Source organism: Lepus europaeus, chromosome 2 (genome assembly GCF_033115175.1).
Source record: "Lepus europaeus isolate LE1 chromosome 2, mLepTim1.pri, whole genome shotgun sequence".
NCBI lineage: Eukaryota > Metazoa > Chordata > Mammalia > Lagomorpha > Leporidae > Lepus > Lepus europaeus.
Genome location: NC_084828.1, coordinates 83087754 through 83106115, shown reverse-complemented (window position 1 = coordinate 83106115; position 18362 = coordinate 83087754). Strand labels below are relative to the sequence as shown.

The 18362-nt window shown below is 44.8% G+C and overlaps 1 protein-coding gene across 3 annotated transcripts; it reads left to right on the top strand.

Moving 5' to 3' along the window:
- Positions 1–285: 285 nt before the first annotated feature.
- On the top strand, positions 286–15045 carry WDR53 (WD repeat domain 53). 3 transcript variants are annotated; one of them, XM_062177257.1, is made up of 4 exons: positions 306–394; positions 4218–4393; positions 6256–6751; positions 13738–15045. In XM_062177257.1, the coding sequence occupies exons 2-4, from the start codon at positions 4290–4292 to the stop codon at positions 14332–14334; spliced, it is 1197 nt and encodes a 398-aa protein (XP_062033241.1). In that variant the 5' UTR covers positions 306–394; positions 4218–4289; the 3' UTR covers positions 14335–15045. The 3 variants fall into 3 exon arrangements, with proteins under 3 accessions (XP_062033248.1, XP_062033241.1, XP_062033256.1); XM_062177264.1 differs by lacking the exon at positions 4218–4393 and having other exon boundaries at positions 286–394; XM_062177272.1 differs by lacking the exons at positions 306–394; positions 4218–4393 and having other exon boundaries at positions 6703–6777.
- Positions 15046–18362: the final 3317 nt, after the last annotated feature.

Here is an 18362-nt window from a genome sequence, read left to right as displayed (position 1 = left end):
CTCGCCTTGACACCGGAGCAGCTCGCTCACCGCCCCTTTCAGTGCCAACCGCCGGCGCCACCACCGCTCCCGCCCCTGCCCGGGGGCGTCCGCCGCGCGCCCCGCCTCACTGAGGGCAGACGCGCCGGCTGCACGGGCGTCCCCCGCCCCTCCCCCGCGGCTCAGCGCGGGCGCCGGAACCGCCCGACTCGCCGGGCCTCCCCGCGGCGCGCCCGTGGCTCCGCCATGCGGGTTGAGGGCACGAAGCAAGGGCGCACGCCCAGCTCGCCCGCGGTTCCTCTCGGCCCCGGATGTGACTGTTTGGCTGAGGCGCCTCGCGCCCTACGCTTGATGGGATTGGGCGCTCGCGGGTGAGGTCATCACGAGGCGCCGAGGAGGGGAGCGGGAAACGCAGGTACGAGGCTGGCGCCGGTGGGTTCGGCGCTGTCTTCCTGTAGCTTGTCCTCTTTGTGGTAGCAGCCTCGCGTCGGCTTTCCAGGGTGGCTTTTCTTATGAAGTTTCTTGCGAGAGTTAGGTCTCTGCTTCCCGCGGCAGCTTAACGCATGAAACTTGCCTTGGTAGCTAGTTCCTTGTTCCGCCACCTTCGGCATGGTTATCTTTACCCTGGGCAGCTGAGGCAGTCTCTTCTTGGCCTGGCCTAGTCGTTCTCCCCCTGTATCGGTACTTAAGAGAACTGATGTCCCAGCGAGCGTTCGGAAAGTAAGATGGCTACATCAGAACACCATCCCACTGCCCCCCCACACACACCAAAAATAAAAAAAAATTTTTTTGATAACTTAAAGTGCCATTTGAATACTAATTAAGCGCTACAGTATTTTGGACAAAATGTGGTATTTCCCAGATCACCACTTAGCAGGCAGATTAAGGCAGTGTGCTAAGTATTCATTAAACGTTTCAATAGAATGACGTGGAGGCTGTAATTACAGGTGTTTTCTTGGGAGAAGAGTTTGAGCATTATTTGATCATACTGCGTTTCTCTAGGTGGCCCCCAGACAGCGTTTTAATGACGTTTAGTAAAAGGGTGACCACCATTTGATCCATGATGTGAGCCGGGCACTTCCCGATAGTCGGGCCCTTGACCCATTTTTTAATCTAATTCCCAAAACAACTCTATGAGGTAGGTAAGGTAATAATAGGTTTGCAAACATCCTTCCTAGTCGGCTCCAGTGTTTTGCCTCCTTTCTGTGGGTGTAATCCATTTCTTGGTCTCTCTGAAGAACAGCTAGCTTTCAAACTCTGATGTAATTACTTGTGTTATGACTTGCTGATGTCTTCTTTCCTGGTGTCTTTTTGACCAAGCTCAGTAACCCACATTCTTTTCATTCTCGGTAATGCCAGTGGCACAGCCCTTCAATTGTTTTTGATTGATCTCCAGCTTGACATTAGGAGGAACTTGCGAAACCTGGAACCTGTAGAGAGGAGTTGGCCTATACCTGCTATAGTGGTGGTGACTCAGGTGATATTTCTTGAGTTTGGATTAAGTTTTACCTGAAAAGACAGTTGTGTTTCTTTTAAATCGTCCAGGATAAGTGGAGTCGCCCATCTGAGAAGGGGGTACAGAACCATGCAAGATGAGCAGGTTTATGGGCCTGGGCACTTGAAAAGGGAACTGGGTGAGTGGAGACAGGAGTGAAGCAGAGGAGTGTTGAGAGTACGGACCTCCGAGCTGTTTGCAGCTCTGATCTTTCCTCCTCCATGTCACAGTGAAGGTGAGGGGAGCCTGCGAAGTGCTCACGTCATAATTCTGCTGGTAATCTAGTCCAGTTGCTGAGGTGACTCAGTGGCAGGCTCTCCCCCAGGTAACCCAGGTAGGGTTTCGAAGTAGGAAGACATTACCTTTATCAGTTCCTTTTCTATTTACAGATCTTTCACCTGCTGATCCCTCTCCTCACCAGGCCTGCTCCCCTTAGTCAGTGGCACTCCACCCCTGAAAGACTCTGAAATGCCCCTACCCTTTCCTCCCCGACTCCGTCATATCTTTGGGTGTTAGAAAGAAGGAATATATTATCTAATTAAGTCATTCTCAATGGCACATGATTGACCACTGTGACTCTTTAGGTAACATCGGAAAAAGAAGCTTGTTGACATGAGCCGTGACTATTGGGTGGTAGCACTTAACTGTTTCTGCTAGGCTTTCCAGTCCCAGAAAAAAAAAAATAAAAAAAGAATAAGAAAATAAGAAAAAAATAAGAAAAAGGTGGCTTGCCAACTCATTCCTGAAAGATTGTTCTGATTTAACTCCAATTTAATGATTTTTTTTCCACTACCCTTCCACCACAGCAGTTTGATGAACACGTTTTGATGATGGTCTTTGGGTATGTTTCAAATGATAGTACTTTCAATTTTTCAGACTAAGCAATCACATGATTTTGGAGGCTCTGATTAAATTACTGATCAGTATTCTGCATGAGGAACATTGACTAAAATCATCAGCCTCACATGGTATTTTGGGGGCTTTCCCAACTTTTTCTTAACATTCCCAGTAATAGGTTAATAGTTGAATTTTTCTGACAGGTGGGTGACAGTAAATATTGTCTATGTGTCTTAGAAATCAGCAGTTCAATTCATTTCTCACTCCGGTGCATGCAGTTTAAGGCAGAGCTATTCTTGGGTCTTGTGAGAACAGAACAAGAGTTCCTGCTGTTTCATCATGGAAACATGTATAGGAACTGTGTTCTTTATAATAGTCCCTTTAAATACAGATTTCACTTATTGCCTAACTTCTCACATTTTGGGGGTAGACCTTAAACCAAACATGCCTCTAAAATTGGTGTACTCTTTCCCAGAAAAGAATTAGAAAATCTGCTGAAACTCATGCCTGCCAGTCTTATTTGGATCTCCTGTGGTAGATATGTAATGGAGAAATAGAAATACTAGAAACTTGCCTCATTCTTGTCTTAAAGAAAACCAAAAATTCCAAAAGGGATACAAAATCTGTATGCCCACAAATCAGCAAATCTGAGCTGTAGAGGACAGATTTCCTGACTTTAAGGTTGATTCATCATAGCAAAATTTAGGAAAAAAAGTGCTCAACATCCTAAAGGTTCATAACAATTAAAATTATAACTTCAGTTGCCTTTTAAAATAGTTAATTCAGATTTCATATGTTAAGGTAGGATAGTGTTGCGTGTCATATAAGTCACTGTGACACTTTCTAAGCCGAAATAACATCAATATCTTTCACTTGAAATTACGTTGTGTTCTTGTTTTCTTGGTCTGCCTGGGAATTTTACAAGTCTTTCTTACAGCAAGAGTCAAACCACCAGGGCTCCCTGTCTTTACCTCCTTCTCTGACTCATTTCCTCTCCAAGCCTCTCCTTTAAATCTTATTTGCTTCAGTCTCTATCTAATTAGTTTCTTCTGTATACTAACTCAATGCTTCTGCTGAAATAAAAATGTTTATGTTTTGCCCATTTTGTCATCTTGATGAAAATTGCTCTCTCTGTGTGTTTTGATGACCACGTTTCTGTTACTTGAGTTACTAATAGATCAGGAATTTTTTTTTTTTCTTTTTGTTTAATCATCTAGTGATTGTGTGTGCCTGTGGGGGTGGTGCTAAAAGTAGGAGAAAATAAACAAGTTTGTGTTAGGAATGGAAACTTTAAACAAATTGCCAGATTATTTTAAATGATTTTTCCAAACAATATTAGAAAACCTATCCTTGTACCATTAGACTAAATTCAGGATTCTCATCTGAAAATAGTGGAGCAGTTCTGGTGATTTTTCACTTGGTAAATTCTTCCTATGTTTATAAAATGAAAAATTAAATTTGTCCAGGTAGATTTGTTTGCTTCCTTTCACCTGACCATTAGAGTTGTATGGATTGCGATGATTTTCTTTGTTGCCTTGACCAATAGCCGGTTAAGGCAGGGTGATAATGTGTGGCAATTCTAGTCTATATATTTGGGATTCCTAAAAGATGAGGAATCTAAATCTTGTACTTAAGTCCTGTTGTGTAAGTGTAAGTAGATGATAATATAATTAAAAATAGGTGAGTATATTTAAAGTAGTAATGAATTGGTAAGTTTTGGTCATTACTTGTATTTGCAAAGAATACTAATAAGTAAAACTTGTCAAGTGAAGTTATAAGAAAAGGGTCTTCATTATTTAAACATTTGGGATCCTTTTAATTAGATCCAGTGCTCAACTCTAAGAGCCAAGAGATCTTGGTCAAATTATTTAGCATTTCTAAGACTCAGTTTTATTATCTGTCAAAGGGACTGAAACTAAATAATGAATGAATCTCTGAGGTAAGACCCAAGGGTCTGCATTTTCAACCAGTTCCCCAGATGATGATTAGTGTGACACAGGTTCTGAAATTCCAGCATACATCAGGATCACCTGGAGGATTTACCGGACACACTGCTGACCCACACCCAGAGCTTCAGATTCAGTAAGTAGTTCAGTCTCTGGGCTCTTAGAATTTGCATGGGATCTCATATAAAGGGATCTCAAATGTTTAAATAACGAAGACCCTTTTCTAATAACTTCAATTGACAAGTTTTATTTGTTAGTATTTTTATTTTTTAATTTATTTGTTTGAAAGGCAGATTCAGAGAGAGGACAGAGAGAGCTTCATCCATTGATTCACTCCCGACATGGCTGCAATAGCCGGGCTAGGGCAGCCTGAAGCCAGGATCCTCAAACTATCCCAGTCTCTCACATGGGTGGCAGGGGCCCAAGAACTCAGAACATCTTACACTGTTTTCCCAAGAGCACTACCTGGGAGCTGAATCAGAAGTGGAGCACCCAGGATCTGAACTGGCATTCATATGGGGTGCCAGTGTTGCAAGCAGCAGCTTAATCTGCTCCATCACAATGCTGGCCCCCCCAACAGTTTATATTTCTAAGTTCCCAGGGGATGCTGATGATGCTAATCTGGGGACGACACTTTAAGACCACCAATATAGCATATATATGGTACTTCTTTGCCATGACCTAATAAAAAGAGGAAAAATAACAACAGGAATATCTGTCAAGCACTATTACATAACAGGCACCGTATTATATGTGCTTTACATATACATATAGTATCATCTAATTTTCAATGATCTTACGAAAGAATGTTATTCTCATTTAGTAGAGAAGGAAAGTGAGTCACAGACTTGTAGTAACTTGCCCAAAGTCACCCAGCACAAACCTGAAAGCTCACTCCTTAACACATTTAGATAAAAAGTATAATCTAATGATCATGTAGCTCTTTCTTTAAAAGAATTTTTCTTGGGGCTGGCACTATGGCGTAACAAGTAAAGCTGCCGCCTGCAGTGCTGGCATCCCGTATGGGTGCCATTTTGAATCCCAGCTGTTCTGTTTCCCATCCAGCTCTCTGCTATGGCCTGGGAAAGCAGTAGAAGATGGCCCAAGTCCTTGGGCCCCTGCACCTGCGTGGGAGACCCGGAAGAAGCTCCTGGCTCTGGATCGGTGCAGCTCCTGCTGTTGCAGCCATCTGGGGAGTGAGCCAGTGGATGAAGACCTCTCTCTTCTCTCTCTGCCTCTCTGCAACTCTGCCTTTCAAATAATTAATTAAATTTTTTTTTCTAAATTTAAATATAAATATTGTTTATTTTAATGTTCTCATGTCAAAGACTGGAGAAATTAGCTTACCTGGTCCCTAATGGCAGGGGAAGTCTACTTAGGCATTTGCCAGCCAGTACACAACTCTGTATTCAACTGCCTTTGGTATACTTGATCCTTTTTTTTTTTTTTTTAAACATTTAATTATTTGAAAGGCAGAGTTACAGAGAGGAAGAGGCAGAGAGAGGTCTTCTATCTGCTGGTTCACTCCCCAAATGCCTGCAAAGACTGTAGCTGAGCCGATCTGGAGCTGGAAGCTTCTTCTAGGTCTCCCATGAGGGTGCAGGGGTCCAAGCACTTAGACCATCTTCTACTGCTTTCCCAGGCCATAGCAGAGAGCTGGATGGGAAGTGGAACAGCTGGGATTCAAAATGGCACCCATATGGGATGCCAGCACTGCAGGCGGCAGCTTTACCCATTACGCCAAAGCGCCGATTTTCCCATGCCATAACAGAGAGCTGGATCAGAAGTGGAACAGCTGGTACTCGAACTGGTGCCCATATGGAGTGCAGGCAGAGGCTTAGCCCACTGTCACAGTGCCAGCCCCCATACTTGATATTTAAATGTCTTTTTTATCTTTATTATTTGTTGACGGTTTTTTTTTGACATGTCTTTTTAAAATATTTAAATGATGCATTGATAACACGTGAGATGATAGCTCCGTTTCTGGCCCCTTCACAGAGTCTTCTGGACCGTTATGGCAGTCAGGTGGACTGGTGGACATTCCTCTCCGGTGCTCTGCCTGAATGCAAGTAAAGAAGGGCTGGTGGCGTCTGGAGCAGAAGGCGGAGATCTCACGGCTTGGGGTGACGATGGGACTCCATTAGGACATACACGGTTCCCAGGGGCTGATGATGTTACCAGTGTCTTATTTTCTCCTTCCTGCCCCACCAAGCTCTATGCCTCACACGGAGAAATAATCAGCATACTGGATGTCAGGTCCCTCAAAGGTTGCCTGGACCACTTTCATGTGAATGAAGAAGAAATCAATTGTCTTTCATTAAATGAAACTGAAAACCTGCTGGCTTCTGCTGACGACTCTGGGGCCATCAAAATCCTAGACTTGGAAAACAAGAAAGTCAGCAGATCCCTGAAGAGACATTCCAATATCTGCTCCTCTGTAGCTTTTCGACCGCAGAGGCCTCTGAGCCTGGTGTCCTGTGGACTGGATATGCAGGTGATGCTTTTGCAGAGAGTACTTGGGTAATTTCCAAATGAGATTTGCTAACAGAATCAAATTATTGATCAGGCTAAATATATCTCTGCATTTTCTGTTCTCTGCTAACATGTCTTACTCATTTATGAACCATAAGCTTTACTTCTACCCTAACAAAACCTCGTTGATTTTATTCACAATGTAATCATCAGTCCTTTAATCTTTCTTTCTCTGTGCTTTAAGACATTCCTGAAACTTGAGAATTCAAATACTTGATTCTACACATCTATTTAAACAAGGGGATTGCTGAAGGCGGAGTTGATCTACCTTTTCTCTACAAACCCTGTTAAAAAAACAAATTGGAGGGGATAGGTTTGTTTTCACTGAAAAAATTACTTGAAATACTATGTATTGATGACCAGGGTCAGAGCTAGTTTTTTTTGTTTGTTCTGTTTTGTTTTGTTTTGTTTAGAGGAAAGGTTTATTGTCGGATGGGGGAAGCCTGATGGGGTATGAGAGAGTGAGAGAGAGAGATTAGGAGAGAGCTCAATGCTGGGTTTTGAAAGGAGCATCACAGGTTGGCCCAAATCCAGAGCAAGGCCATCAGGAAGGTAGGTATATCTAGAAACCCCATTATATGGGAGCTGAAGAAGTTTAATTCTTAGTTGCCTTTATGGGAAAAAAACCATGTTGGTCTAAACAGCCAAAGTCATGAGGAAGCAGATTTTGGTTTAATGAAGAGTTTTCAATAGCTCAGACTTTCCCATAGTGGGATATGCTCGCTCCTGAGTACAGCTGAGCTATCTTAGGCACTTAGTACTTGCCAGTGCTTTAGTATGTTATTTTAAATTTGGATCAGGGCCGGCGCCACGGCTCAATAGGCTAATCGTCCACCTTGTGGCGCCGGCACACCAGGTTCTAGTCCCAGTCGGGGCACCGGATTCTGTCCCGGTTGCCCCTCTTCCAGGCCAGCTCTCTGCTGTGGCCCGGGAAGGCAGTGGAGGATGGCCCAGGTCCTTGGGCCCTGCACCCCATGGGAGACCAGGAGAAGCCACTGGCTCCTGCCTTCCAATCAGCGTGGTGTGCCGGCCGCAGCGCGCTGGTCGCGGCGGCCATTGCAGGGTGAACCAACGGCAAAGAAAGACCTTTCTCTCTGTCTCTCTCTCTCTCTCTCACTATCCACTCTGCCTGTCAAAAAAAAAAAAAAAAAATTTGGATCAGACCTTCCCAGGTAGTTGTCTCTTTTTTTCTTTTTCTTCTTTTTTTTTTTTTTTAATTTTTGACAGGCAGAGTGGACAGTGAGAGAGAGACAGAGAGAAAGGTCTTCCTTTTGCCGTTGGTTCACCCTCCAATGGCCGCCGCGGTAGCGCACTGCGGCCGGCGCACCGTGCTGATCCGATGGCAGGAGCCAGGTGCTTCTCCTGGTCTCCCATGGGGTGCAGGGCCCAAGGACTTGGGCCATCCTCCACTGCACTCCTGGGCCACAGCAGAGAGCTGGCCTGGAAGAGGGGCAACCGGGACAGGATCGGTGCCCCGACCGGGACTAGAAACTGGTGTGCCGGCGCCGCAAGGCGGAGGATTAGCCTAGTGAGCCGCGGCGCCGGCCAGTTGTCTCTTTTTTATAGATGAGGAAACAAATATCCACACAACTGCCTGAGATTCAGACCTTATCTCTGACTCCAAAGCTGAGGTTTTTTTTCTTTGTAACATGAGATATTCAAGCAGAATATCATTGGTTGGGAGGAGGTGGCTTTTAGAAAGAGAGCCATTTTTTTTAGTGACCTATGTGCTCAGTACTGTTGTAGGCATTTGATCTGTGTTTCCGATAATATACAGTATCTTACTTCTAAGACTCTGTGTTCCTTTTAATAGCATCAAAGATTTTGTCTTTGCATCTTCTTGGCCAGTGGGCTTTACTACCCCTTCCTCCACCTTGCCCACCTCTTATAATGAAGGAATTGATGTATGTTTTTTTGGTGTCACAGTGATTGTCCCTTGTCTCTTTCAAGCTGCTAGCATTTGGTAGATGGGATCACTGGGTATCCTGCAATGCTGTGACAGTCCCCAAATGATAACTGTCCTGCCAAAAATGTCTGTAAGGCCTCCTTTGACAGTCACTCTCCAAAAATTCCTTTTCCACTCCTAGGTCTTGACCACGCCCTTTACAGGCCTTCTACCCTATGCTGGTGATAATCTGCCTAAGTAGTGGGCAAGAAACACCTGCACAGCCAGGTGCATGTCTGTTGCAGGTAGGCAGGTTGTACAGTGTCTCTGACAAGTTTCTCTCATCCTTCAGCTGTACCAGTTTTTCTTTGCTTATTAAATCAGCCATTAGTTATGGCAACAATTAAGTATGCAATGGTGGTGACGCCTGTCCTCTTCAGATTAGATAGGGAGTGGACATCCAGAATTTACCATTTTGTCTCTAGTTCTAGGCAAGACGTTTTAAGAGCAGGTAGCTGGCCGGCGCCGTGGCTTAACAGGCTAATCCTCCGCCTTGTGGCGCCGGCACGCCGGGTACTAGTCCCAGTCAGGGCGCCGGATTCTGTCTCGGTTGCTCCTCTTCCAGGCCAGCTCTCTGCTTGGGCCCTGCACCCACATGGAGACCAGGAGAAGCTCCTGGCTCCTGGCTTCAGATCGGCGAGACGCACCGTCCGCAGCGGCCATTGGAGAGTGAACCAACGGCAAAAAGGAAGACCTTTCTCTTTGTCTCTCTCTCTCACTGTCCACTCTGCCTGTCAAAAAAAGAGCAGGTAGCTGATAGACAAAGTCTAGGAAACAAATATGAAAAGAAGGTAATTGTGGCTGGCGCCGTGGCTTAACAGGCTAATCCTCCGCCTTGCGGCGCTGGCACACCAGGTACTAGTCCCGGTTGGGGCGCCGGATTCTATCCCAGTTGCCCCTCTTCCAGGACAGCTCTCTGCTATGGCCCGGGAAGGCAGTGGAGGATGGCCCAAGTGCTTGGGCCCTGCACCCCATGGGAGACCAGGAGAAGCACCTGGCTCCTGCTTTCAGATCAGCGCAGTGCGCTGGCCGCATTCGCCAGCCGCGGCGGCCATTGGAGGGTGAACCAACGGCAAAAAGGAAGACCTTTCTCTCTGTCTCTCTCTCTCTCTCACTATCCACTCTGCCTGTCAAAAAAAAAAGTAATTGCATTAGGTAATTGCCCATTTTGATTTTCCTGGCAAAAAGTGCTTAAAGTTCATTGTAGATTAACTTCTGCACAGTATCTGAGATAGCACAGCCATTCTTTTAAAGGATTACTTCCTTAACTGAAGCAGAAACTATAATTTTGTCCATAGTTTTCTAATTGAAATTTCCTTCTACACTATTACTCTAAACCTTAATAATAGCTGGCCTATGGGTCAGCCTAAGAATGTAAGTGTAATAGTGGGAAACCTTAGTAGATTAATTCTGAGTATTTCTCTCAGTAAACAAATTTTATCTCAAGGCAAGAATTACTGCCATTTTCTATACATACCTGTCTTTGTTATTAAAGAGATGGTAAAGTTATTTCTTTTGATTTACATTGATTTAAATAACTAGGCAAAGTGCATAGAGGCAGAGACCTTAAGACTACCAAATTTTTTATTAAACAGGAACAAAATAATATGTGTGTAATATATAAATGGTAACATTAAATAAATACCTGTGTATTTATTTGTACATACCTAATGGCTGATTTAATAAGCAAAGAAAAACTGGTACAGCTGAAGGATGAGAGAAACTTGTCAGAGACACTGTACAAATAAATAAGTGTAAAGACCTTTGGAAATTTGAAACCATCCTGTGTTTCTGTAGCAGGCTTGTCGATTTCACTCCCTCTCCCCATTTCTGCATCTGAAAACAAATGATTCAAAGGTTTGTTCTTTTTCTGAGTTTGTAAGATCTCCTCTGCCAACACTTGGGGATCAGGATGGTTGGAGGAGCGCTTTTTATCTTAAAAATGAATCTTTTAATAGGAAAGAAATCCTTTTGTAAGGGGAGGAGTTTTGAGCAGGACCACTTTGACGGAATTGCAATCACGTTTGAACATATGCCAGCTAACTATTTTCCTTTGATGTTTCAAGGGTCCCCAAGCCCCAGGCTCTTTCATTCTTCAGTATCCCCAGCTGTCTTAGGGTGGTAACTGCTTGAACAGCTGATTGAAAAAGTGAGTGTGAAACATCTGGAAGTCTTTGGCAGTTGGGAAGAATAAAGAAGTGTAAAGAGAATGTCCAGGCAGGAACAATCTGTAAATTCTCAGTCTTGGAAATGGTTCTGAAGTGGTAGAATCCGGGTGACTGTTAACACAGCCAGATGATTTAAGCCAAATACAAAACTGAGTTGCTAGAAGCACTTGGGTGCAGTTGGTGATTGAATGCCTTAGAAGGACAGAAAATATAATCCAGGCATTACAGGGGCTCTATGTGAAAGATCATGGGGTGCCTGTCATTAATTAAGCTGCAGGTTCTGGAATGTTCATTTTCCTTATGTTCAGATTTTGTTATACAGAATTTTCATGTCAAGTTGCAGCACTCATTCATTTGTGTTATGTTTTCTGATATTTTACTTTAGCTTATGTTAACCACTACATATAATAGTATAAATCCAGCCAGGAACAGACTTTGTCTAGTAGGAGCAGAATAGAAGTTATTAGATGTGACTACCTCTGAAACTAGGCCAATGGGAGTACTCATAAGGAAAGTTACCTTGAAAAGACCAAATCCTTTATCGTATAGTGATGGTAATCTTGTTGATTCAAATCTGTGCTTTATAAAAAATTTATTTATTTATTTATTTATTTATTTATTTATTTGAGAGGCAGAGTTAGAGAGAGGTCTTGGATCCCTTGGTTTGATTCCCAAATGGCCACAACTGCTGAAGCTGAGTGATCCAAAGCCAGGAGCTCCTTCCTGGTCTCTCACATGGGAGCAGGAGCCCAAGCATCTTGCGCCATCTTCCACTGCTTTCCCAGGCCGTTAGCAGGGAGCTGGATTGGAAGTGGAGCAGCCAGGACTTCAACCTTAATCTACTATGCCATAGCACTGGCCCCCAGATCTGTGCTTTTGACTGCATAAACAAGAGTGTGTCTAGCCTAGTGTCCGTTAAAATTGTGAGTTATAATTCAGAGATGATACTGAATGGTAAAGCAAAGTTGTCTATTCACTTTGAAAGCACAAGTATTAAGAATATTTTTCTCTGGGGCCAGTACTGTGGCTTAGCAGGTGAATCTGCTGCCTGCAGTACCGGCATCCCATTTGGGCTCTGGTTCAAGTCCCAGCTGCTCCACTTCTGATCCAGCTCTCTCTGCTATGGCCTGGGAAATAAGTGGAAGATGGCCCAAGTCCTTGGGCCCCTGCACCCACGTGGGAGACCCGGAAGAAGCTCCTGGTTTCAGATTGGCCCAGCTCCAGCCATTGCGGCCATCTGGGGAGTGAAACAGCAGATGAAAGACCTCTCTCTTTGCCTCTGCCTCTCTGTGCCTTTCAGATTAGTAATTTTTTTTTTTAATTTTTCTTTTCAAATTGACACAGGAAAAGAATGAAATCAGTACAGTGTAAAATCCATTTAAAAAGTTATTTTTTAATCTTTTTTTTTTTTTTTTTGACAGGCAGAGTGGACAGTGAGAGAGAGAGACAGAGAGAAAGGTCTTCCTTTTGCCATTGGTTCACTCTCCAATGGCCGCTGCGGCCGGTGCACTGCGGCCGGCGCACCACGCTGATCCGAAGGCAGGAGCCAGGTGCTTCTCCTGGTCTCCCATGGGGTGCAGGGCCCAAGCACTTGGGCCATCCTCCACTGCACTCCCTGGCCACAGCAGAGAGCTGGCCTGGAAGAGGGGCAACTGGGACTAGAACCCGGTGTGCTGGCGCCGCAAGGTGGAGGATTAGCCTATTGAGCCACAGCACCGGCTTTAATCAGTTTTTAAGATTTATTTATTTGAAAGGCAGAGTTACAGAGAAACAGAGGCAGAGAGAGAGAGAGTAAGAAAGTCTTCCATCTATTGCTTCACTCTCCAGATGGCTGCAACAGCCGGAGCTGCATCAATCCAAAGCTGGGAGCCAGGAGCTTCTTCCAGGTCTCCTGTGGGTGCAGGGGCCGAAGGACTTGGGCCATCTTCTGCTTCTTTCTCAGGCCATAGCCGAGAGCTGGATGGGAAGTGGAACAGCTGGGATTCAAAATGGCACCCATATGGGATGCCAGCACTACAGGCAGTGGCTTTACCTGCTATGCCACAGCACCAGCCACTAAAATCAGGTGTTAATTACCATTTTGTCTAAAGCAATTTAAATCCAAGATCATGAAGGGAACAACAACAAAAAAAGAGCCAAATAATATATCAGGATGTCAAATTATCAACAAACGTGTTTGGAATTTCTTCTTCCAAAGAATTATGCTAGGCATTAGCAAAGATAGATTAAATCTTCAAGAAACTGACAAGCCTGTAGTATATGTCTGTTAATAGAACTGGTATAGGAAAGAGGGGAGTGGGCTGGCCAGATCGGAACATCTTTTTGCAGGACAGGGATTTGAGCTTAAGCCGCTTTCTGGGGGGTTTGGGTAATGTGACGGAAAGGCATTCTAGATAGATGTTATTTCAGTGATATTCCAGATTTAGTTTCTTGCTGATGTACCTAGCATAGAATAAAATTAACAAATTTCATAATCGTTCATCTTACTTGGAGAGTTGAGGGTGGAAAGACATTTGGAAACTAGCAGCTGCTTAACAATTATACCGTAATGGGGTTTGTTAATCAAAAGTTATGCAGGATCTTGTTTTGCAAATCCTGTCTTCCCATCTGCATTCTAGTTTTAGCTGACATATTGTGATAGTGTCTGGTTTTATCTCTTTTCAGTATTGCTTGGAACATATTCTACAGATTCTCAGACTATTTGATTTCTTTCTTTCCTTTTCCTTTTTTTTTTTTTTTTTTTTTTTTGTTGTTGTTGTTAAGATGCTGAATAAGAGGGTAGTTGAGAAAATGGCTAGCATTCCGTGTGAGTCTGTAACTCCCTCTCGTTTACAGGTGATGCTGTGGAATCTTCAGAAAGCACGGCCACTCTGGATTACAAACTTACAGGAGGATAGAACAGAAGAAGTTGAAGGCCCACAGTCAACTGGTCAGCTCTTTAACCCTGCTCTAGCCCACTCTGTCTCTGTGGCATCGTGTGGCAATGTTTTTAGTTGTGGTGCAGAAGATGGTAAGGTCCGAATCTTTAGGGTGATGGGAGTCAAGTGTGAACAGGAACTGGGATTTAAGGGCCACACATTGGGGGTATCCCAGGTCTGTTTCCTGCCAGAATCCTATTTGCTGCTTACTGGAGGGAATGATGGGAAGATCAGGCTGTGGGATGTGAGTAGTGAAGTTGACAGAAAACAGAAGAGCCCTATGAAACACGCCCACAGGAAGAAAACTAAAAGAGCAACTTACACCAAGCAGGGCAAAAATGCTAGTGCTTCAGGAACAGAAGAGGAAGACTCTGGCAAAATTTCACCAAAGCTAAATATTGAACATGGAGAAAAAGTGAACTGGCTTTTGGGAACAAAAATAAAGGGACATCAAAATATAGTAGTAGCTGATCAAACTAGTTGTATATCTGTATACCCCTTAAATGAATTTTAAATCCAATAAAAACAAGCTAACAGCTGGTAAAACTTTTTTTAGGTTAAAAATTTCCAGATTCTGGGGCAGACATTTGGTACAGTGATTAAGACGTTGCTTTGGATGCCTGCAGCCCACATCAGAGTGCTGGGTTTAAGTCCTGGCTACTTGCTTCCTGTCCTGCTCCCTGCTAATGTACGCCCTGGGAGGCATCAAATGATGGCTCAAGTACTTGGGTCCCTGCCACCCTTGTGAGAAACCTGGGTGGAGTTTTGGCTCCTGGCTTCAGCCTGGCCTAGCCCTGGCTGATGCAGGCAATTAAGAAGTTAACCAATGGATGAAAGAGCGTTCTCTCTCGCTCTCTCTGTCAAATAAATAATTCTTTTAAATTCTGAATTCTGGGATGGGCATTGTGGCACATTGAAAGCTACTGCTTGCAATGCCAGCATCCCATATCCGAATGCCTGTTTGAAGCAATAGCTGCTCTATTTCAGTCGGGCTCCCTGCTGATGTTCCTAGGAAGGCAGCAGAAGATGGCCTTGGGTCCCTACCATGTGGGAGACCCAGATGGAGTTCCATTCTCACTTTGACCTGGCCCAGCCCCAGCTGTTGTCACCATTTGGGGATGAACCAGTGGATAAGATGTCTCTCTCTCTCTCTCTCTCTCTCTCTTTGCTTCTGGTCTGTCTCTCTCTCACTCTGCCTTTCAAATAAATAAGTATTTTTTAAAAACTTCTAGATTCTTCATTTGAACTGTTTATCGTATGCAGAATCATACCATTCCTTTGTATAAATGTTAAGACATTTGGAAAGGTAATTGGATCATACTTCATATAGTAAATGACATTAAAATTTGGAATCACTATTCATTGAGTACTGACTGTGTTCTACCCATTGTACACATATTTCATTTCTTAATACAAACCAGTGAAGGAGGTTTTTCTCCTGTTTTAGTGGCATGGGAATCAAGACTCAGAGGATAAGCCACGTAAGGATGCAGGAAGATTGCAGGCACCGTGACTTGCCTGGAAAGGACCTTGACTGTTTTGTGAAGCCTTTCGCCTTGGGAAGCCCACCTCCTGACCCAAATGCAGTCACTGCATTAGTTATAGCATTTGTTGTCAAAAGGAGGTTTACCAAGCTGGAAGAGGAATCTTTTTTCCTGGTTGTGTAACGTTCAGAGGCTTTGCTCACAGTCACCTCCTGCTGTGTTTCTGAGAAAGGGGTTCCAGGATAGCTGAATCACGTGGGGCTGTTAGGCAGCGATCCAGGATGTGATGCTGGTGGGAGCAATGAGTGGAAGTTGTAAATGATTAGAAGATACAAGATAGAGCAAAGGCCATGCGTCGTGTGTCAATACAAGTTTCTTTTCATCGTTGCCTCTGCACGTTCTTGCATCTTTTTTTTTGACAGGCAGAGTGGACAGTAAGAGAGAGAGACGGAGAGAAAAGTCTTCCTTTTGCCGTTGGTTCACCCTCCAATGGCCGCCGCGGCCGGCGTGCTGTGGCCGGCGTGCTGTGGCCGGTGCACTGCGCTGATCCAATGGCAGGAGCCAGGTGCTTCTCCTGGTCTCCCATGTGGGTACAGGGCCCAAGCACTTGGGCCATCCTCCACTGCACTCCCGGGCCACAGCAGAGAGCTGGCCTGGAAGAGGGGCAACTGGGACAGAATCTGGTACCCTGACCGGGACTAGAACCCGGTGTGCCAGCGCCGCAAGGCGGAGGATTAGCCTAGTGAGCCACGGCGCCGGCCTCTTGCATCTTTTTCTAATACTGCCTACTCTTAGAGAGTTTTGAAGGGATAATCTGTTTACCAATACCCTTGTTTATGGGGAGCTTTTTTTAGTAAGCTTTTCTAGTTGGGACTTCTGTTACAAATGGCAGAAATCAAATTCAAATTGGCTTTCAGGGAGTAGAGAGAAATTCATTGACTCACAGATCTAAGAAGTTGCAGAGTAGTCAGGCATGTCCTGCTGGTGTACTACACGGACAGGGTGTGACCTGGAAGTGCCCCACCTTGGGGAAGTCTAGAGGTGGAGAGAGAATACTCAGCAATTTTGAGCATGAAAACAGCCGCCATTCCTGAAACCGGTTTGTTTGTGTTTTTTTTTTTTTTTAACCTTAAACTAGTTTAAACTAGATTTTTAACTTGTAACTAAGAGTCTGGACCAGTAAGTAGGCAGTCAGTAAACATTGCTTAATGATCTCACTTAGAATTTAAGGAAAAGGGAGTACCGTTGTTGGCTCTGAGAAGTTTATGACAAAGGGCTGTGGTTCCAGTAGCAGAAATTAGGGTCTAATCCCAGTACTGGGCAAGACTCTGGGCCATTGGGGCCTTTGTTTCTTTATTTGAGAGTGAAGGTATTGAATTAGATGTCCCCTAAGGTATCTTCCATGCCACTGTTCTAGGAAATGAAAGTAGGGCCACCATAATATTGTGCTTATATGCTTTTCTAATGGCTCTAATCTGATTAAAATGTCAGGAAAAATCTTGGGCAATCTGGGGTTTTTAGAAGGATCTTTTGAAAAGGTACTGCAACATTTTTTTAGCTATTAAGTATGAGTAAGAGACATCCACTTAGGACTGGCTAAGCAAAAAAGAAAATTATCATCCAGAGAAGGGTGGGAACAGGGAGTAGATTTCTCTTAATCTAGAGGAGAGATACAGCTCTGCTTCACTTGGATCTCTAACCAGGAAAGCCATTAAGAACCAAGGGGGGGCGGGCGGTGCTATGATGTAGCAGGTAAAGCCACTGCCTGCAGTGCTGGCGTCCCCTATGTGCACTGGTTCGAGTCCCGGCTCTGCTATGGCCTGGGAAAGCAATAGAAGATGGCCCAAGTCCTTGGGCCCCAGTACCTGTGGGAGACCCGGAAGAAGCTCCTGGCTCCTGGCTTTGGATTGGCTCAGCTCTGGCCGTTGTAGCCAATTGGGGATTGAACCAGAGTATGAAAGACCTCTCTCTCTTTCTGCCTCTCCTCTCTCTCTCTAACTCTGACTTTCAAATAAATAAATAAATCTTTAAAAATAAATAAATAAGCCGGTGCTGCGGCTCACTAGGCTAATCCTCCGCCTTGCGGCGCCGGCACACCGGGTTCTAGTTCCAGTCGGGGCACCGATCCTGTCCCGGTTGCCCCTCTTCCAGGCCAGCTCTCTGCTGTGGCCAGGGAGTGCAGTGGAGGATGGCCCAAGTCCTTGGGCCCTGCACCCCATGGGAGACCAGGATAGGCATCTGGCTCCTGCCATCGGATCAGCGCGGTGCGCCGGCCACAGCATGCCGGCCGCGGCGGCCATTGGAGGGTGAACCAACGGCAAAAGGAAGACCTTTCTCTCTCTCTCTTTCTCTCTTTCTCTCTCTCTCACTGTCCACTCTGCCTGTCAAAAATTTAATAAATAAATAAACTCTCAGCACACAATAAAAAAAAGAGAACCAAGACATGGGGTAGGAGTTTGGAGCAATGGTTAAGACATCACTTGAAAACCTTCATCCCATATCAGAGGTACTGGGTTTGAGTCCTGGCTCCACTTCTGATTCCAGCTTTCTAGTGAGCACCTTGGAAAGCAGCAGGTTCAAGTCATTTGGGTCCCTGCCACCCACATGGGAGACCTGTATTGAGTTTTGGACCCAGCCTTGGCTGTTGCAGGCCTTTGGAAAACAAACCTGCAGAGGAAAGATCTCTCTCTTGGTCTGTCTCTCCCAAATAAAATGAAAATAAATCAGTAAAATAAGACAAAGACAGTTGTTTTGAAAAAGAAAAAACAAAAAGCGAGTTACTTGCACTTCCAGTCTGTGATCATTTTGTTGTTGGATGACTGGATCCAGGTTCTTGTCTCCTATGCAAGAAAGAATTCAAGGAATAAAGTTGCTTATTAGCAAGGCAAAAGTACACACTTGTGGCCGGCGCCGTGGCTTAACAGGCTAATCCTCCGTCTTGCGGCGCCAGCACACCAGGTTCTAGTCCCGGTTGGGGTGCCAGATTCTATCCCTGTTGCCCCTCTTCCAGGACAGCTCTCTGCTATGGCCCGGGAAGGCAGTGGAGGATGGCCCAAGT

Coding starts and splice junctions, on each gene's coding strand:
- WDR53 (XM_062177257.1), top strand. CDS start 4,290: ATGATGATTAGTGTGACACAGGTTCTGAAATTCCAGCATACATCAGGA. Junction 4,394..6,255: donor CACCCAGAGCTTCAGATTCA/GTAAGTAGTTCA, acceptor GCCCCTTCACAG/AGTCTTCTGGACCGTTATGG. Junction 6,752..13,737: donor CCTGTGGACTGGATATGCAG/GTGATGCTTTTG, acceptor TCTCGTTTACAG/GTGATGCTGTGGAATCTTCA.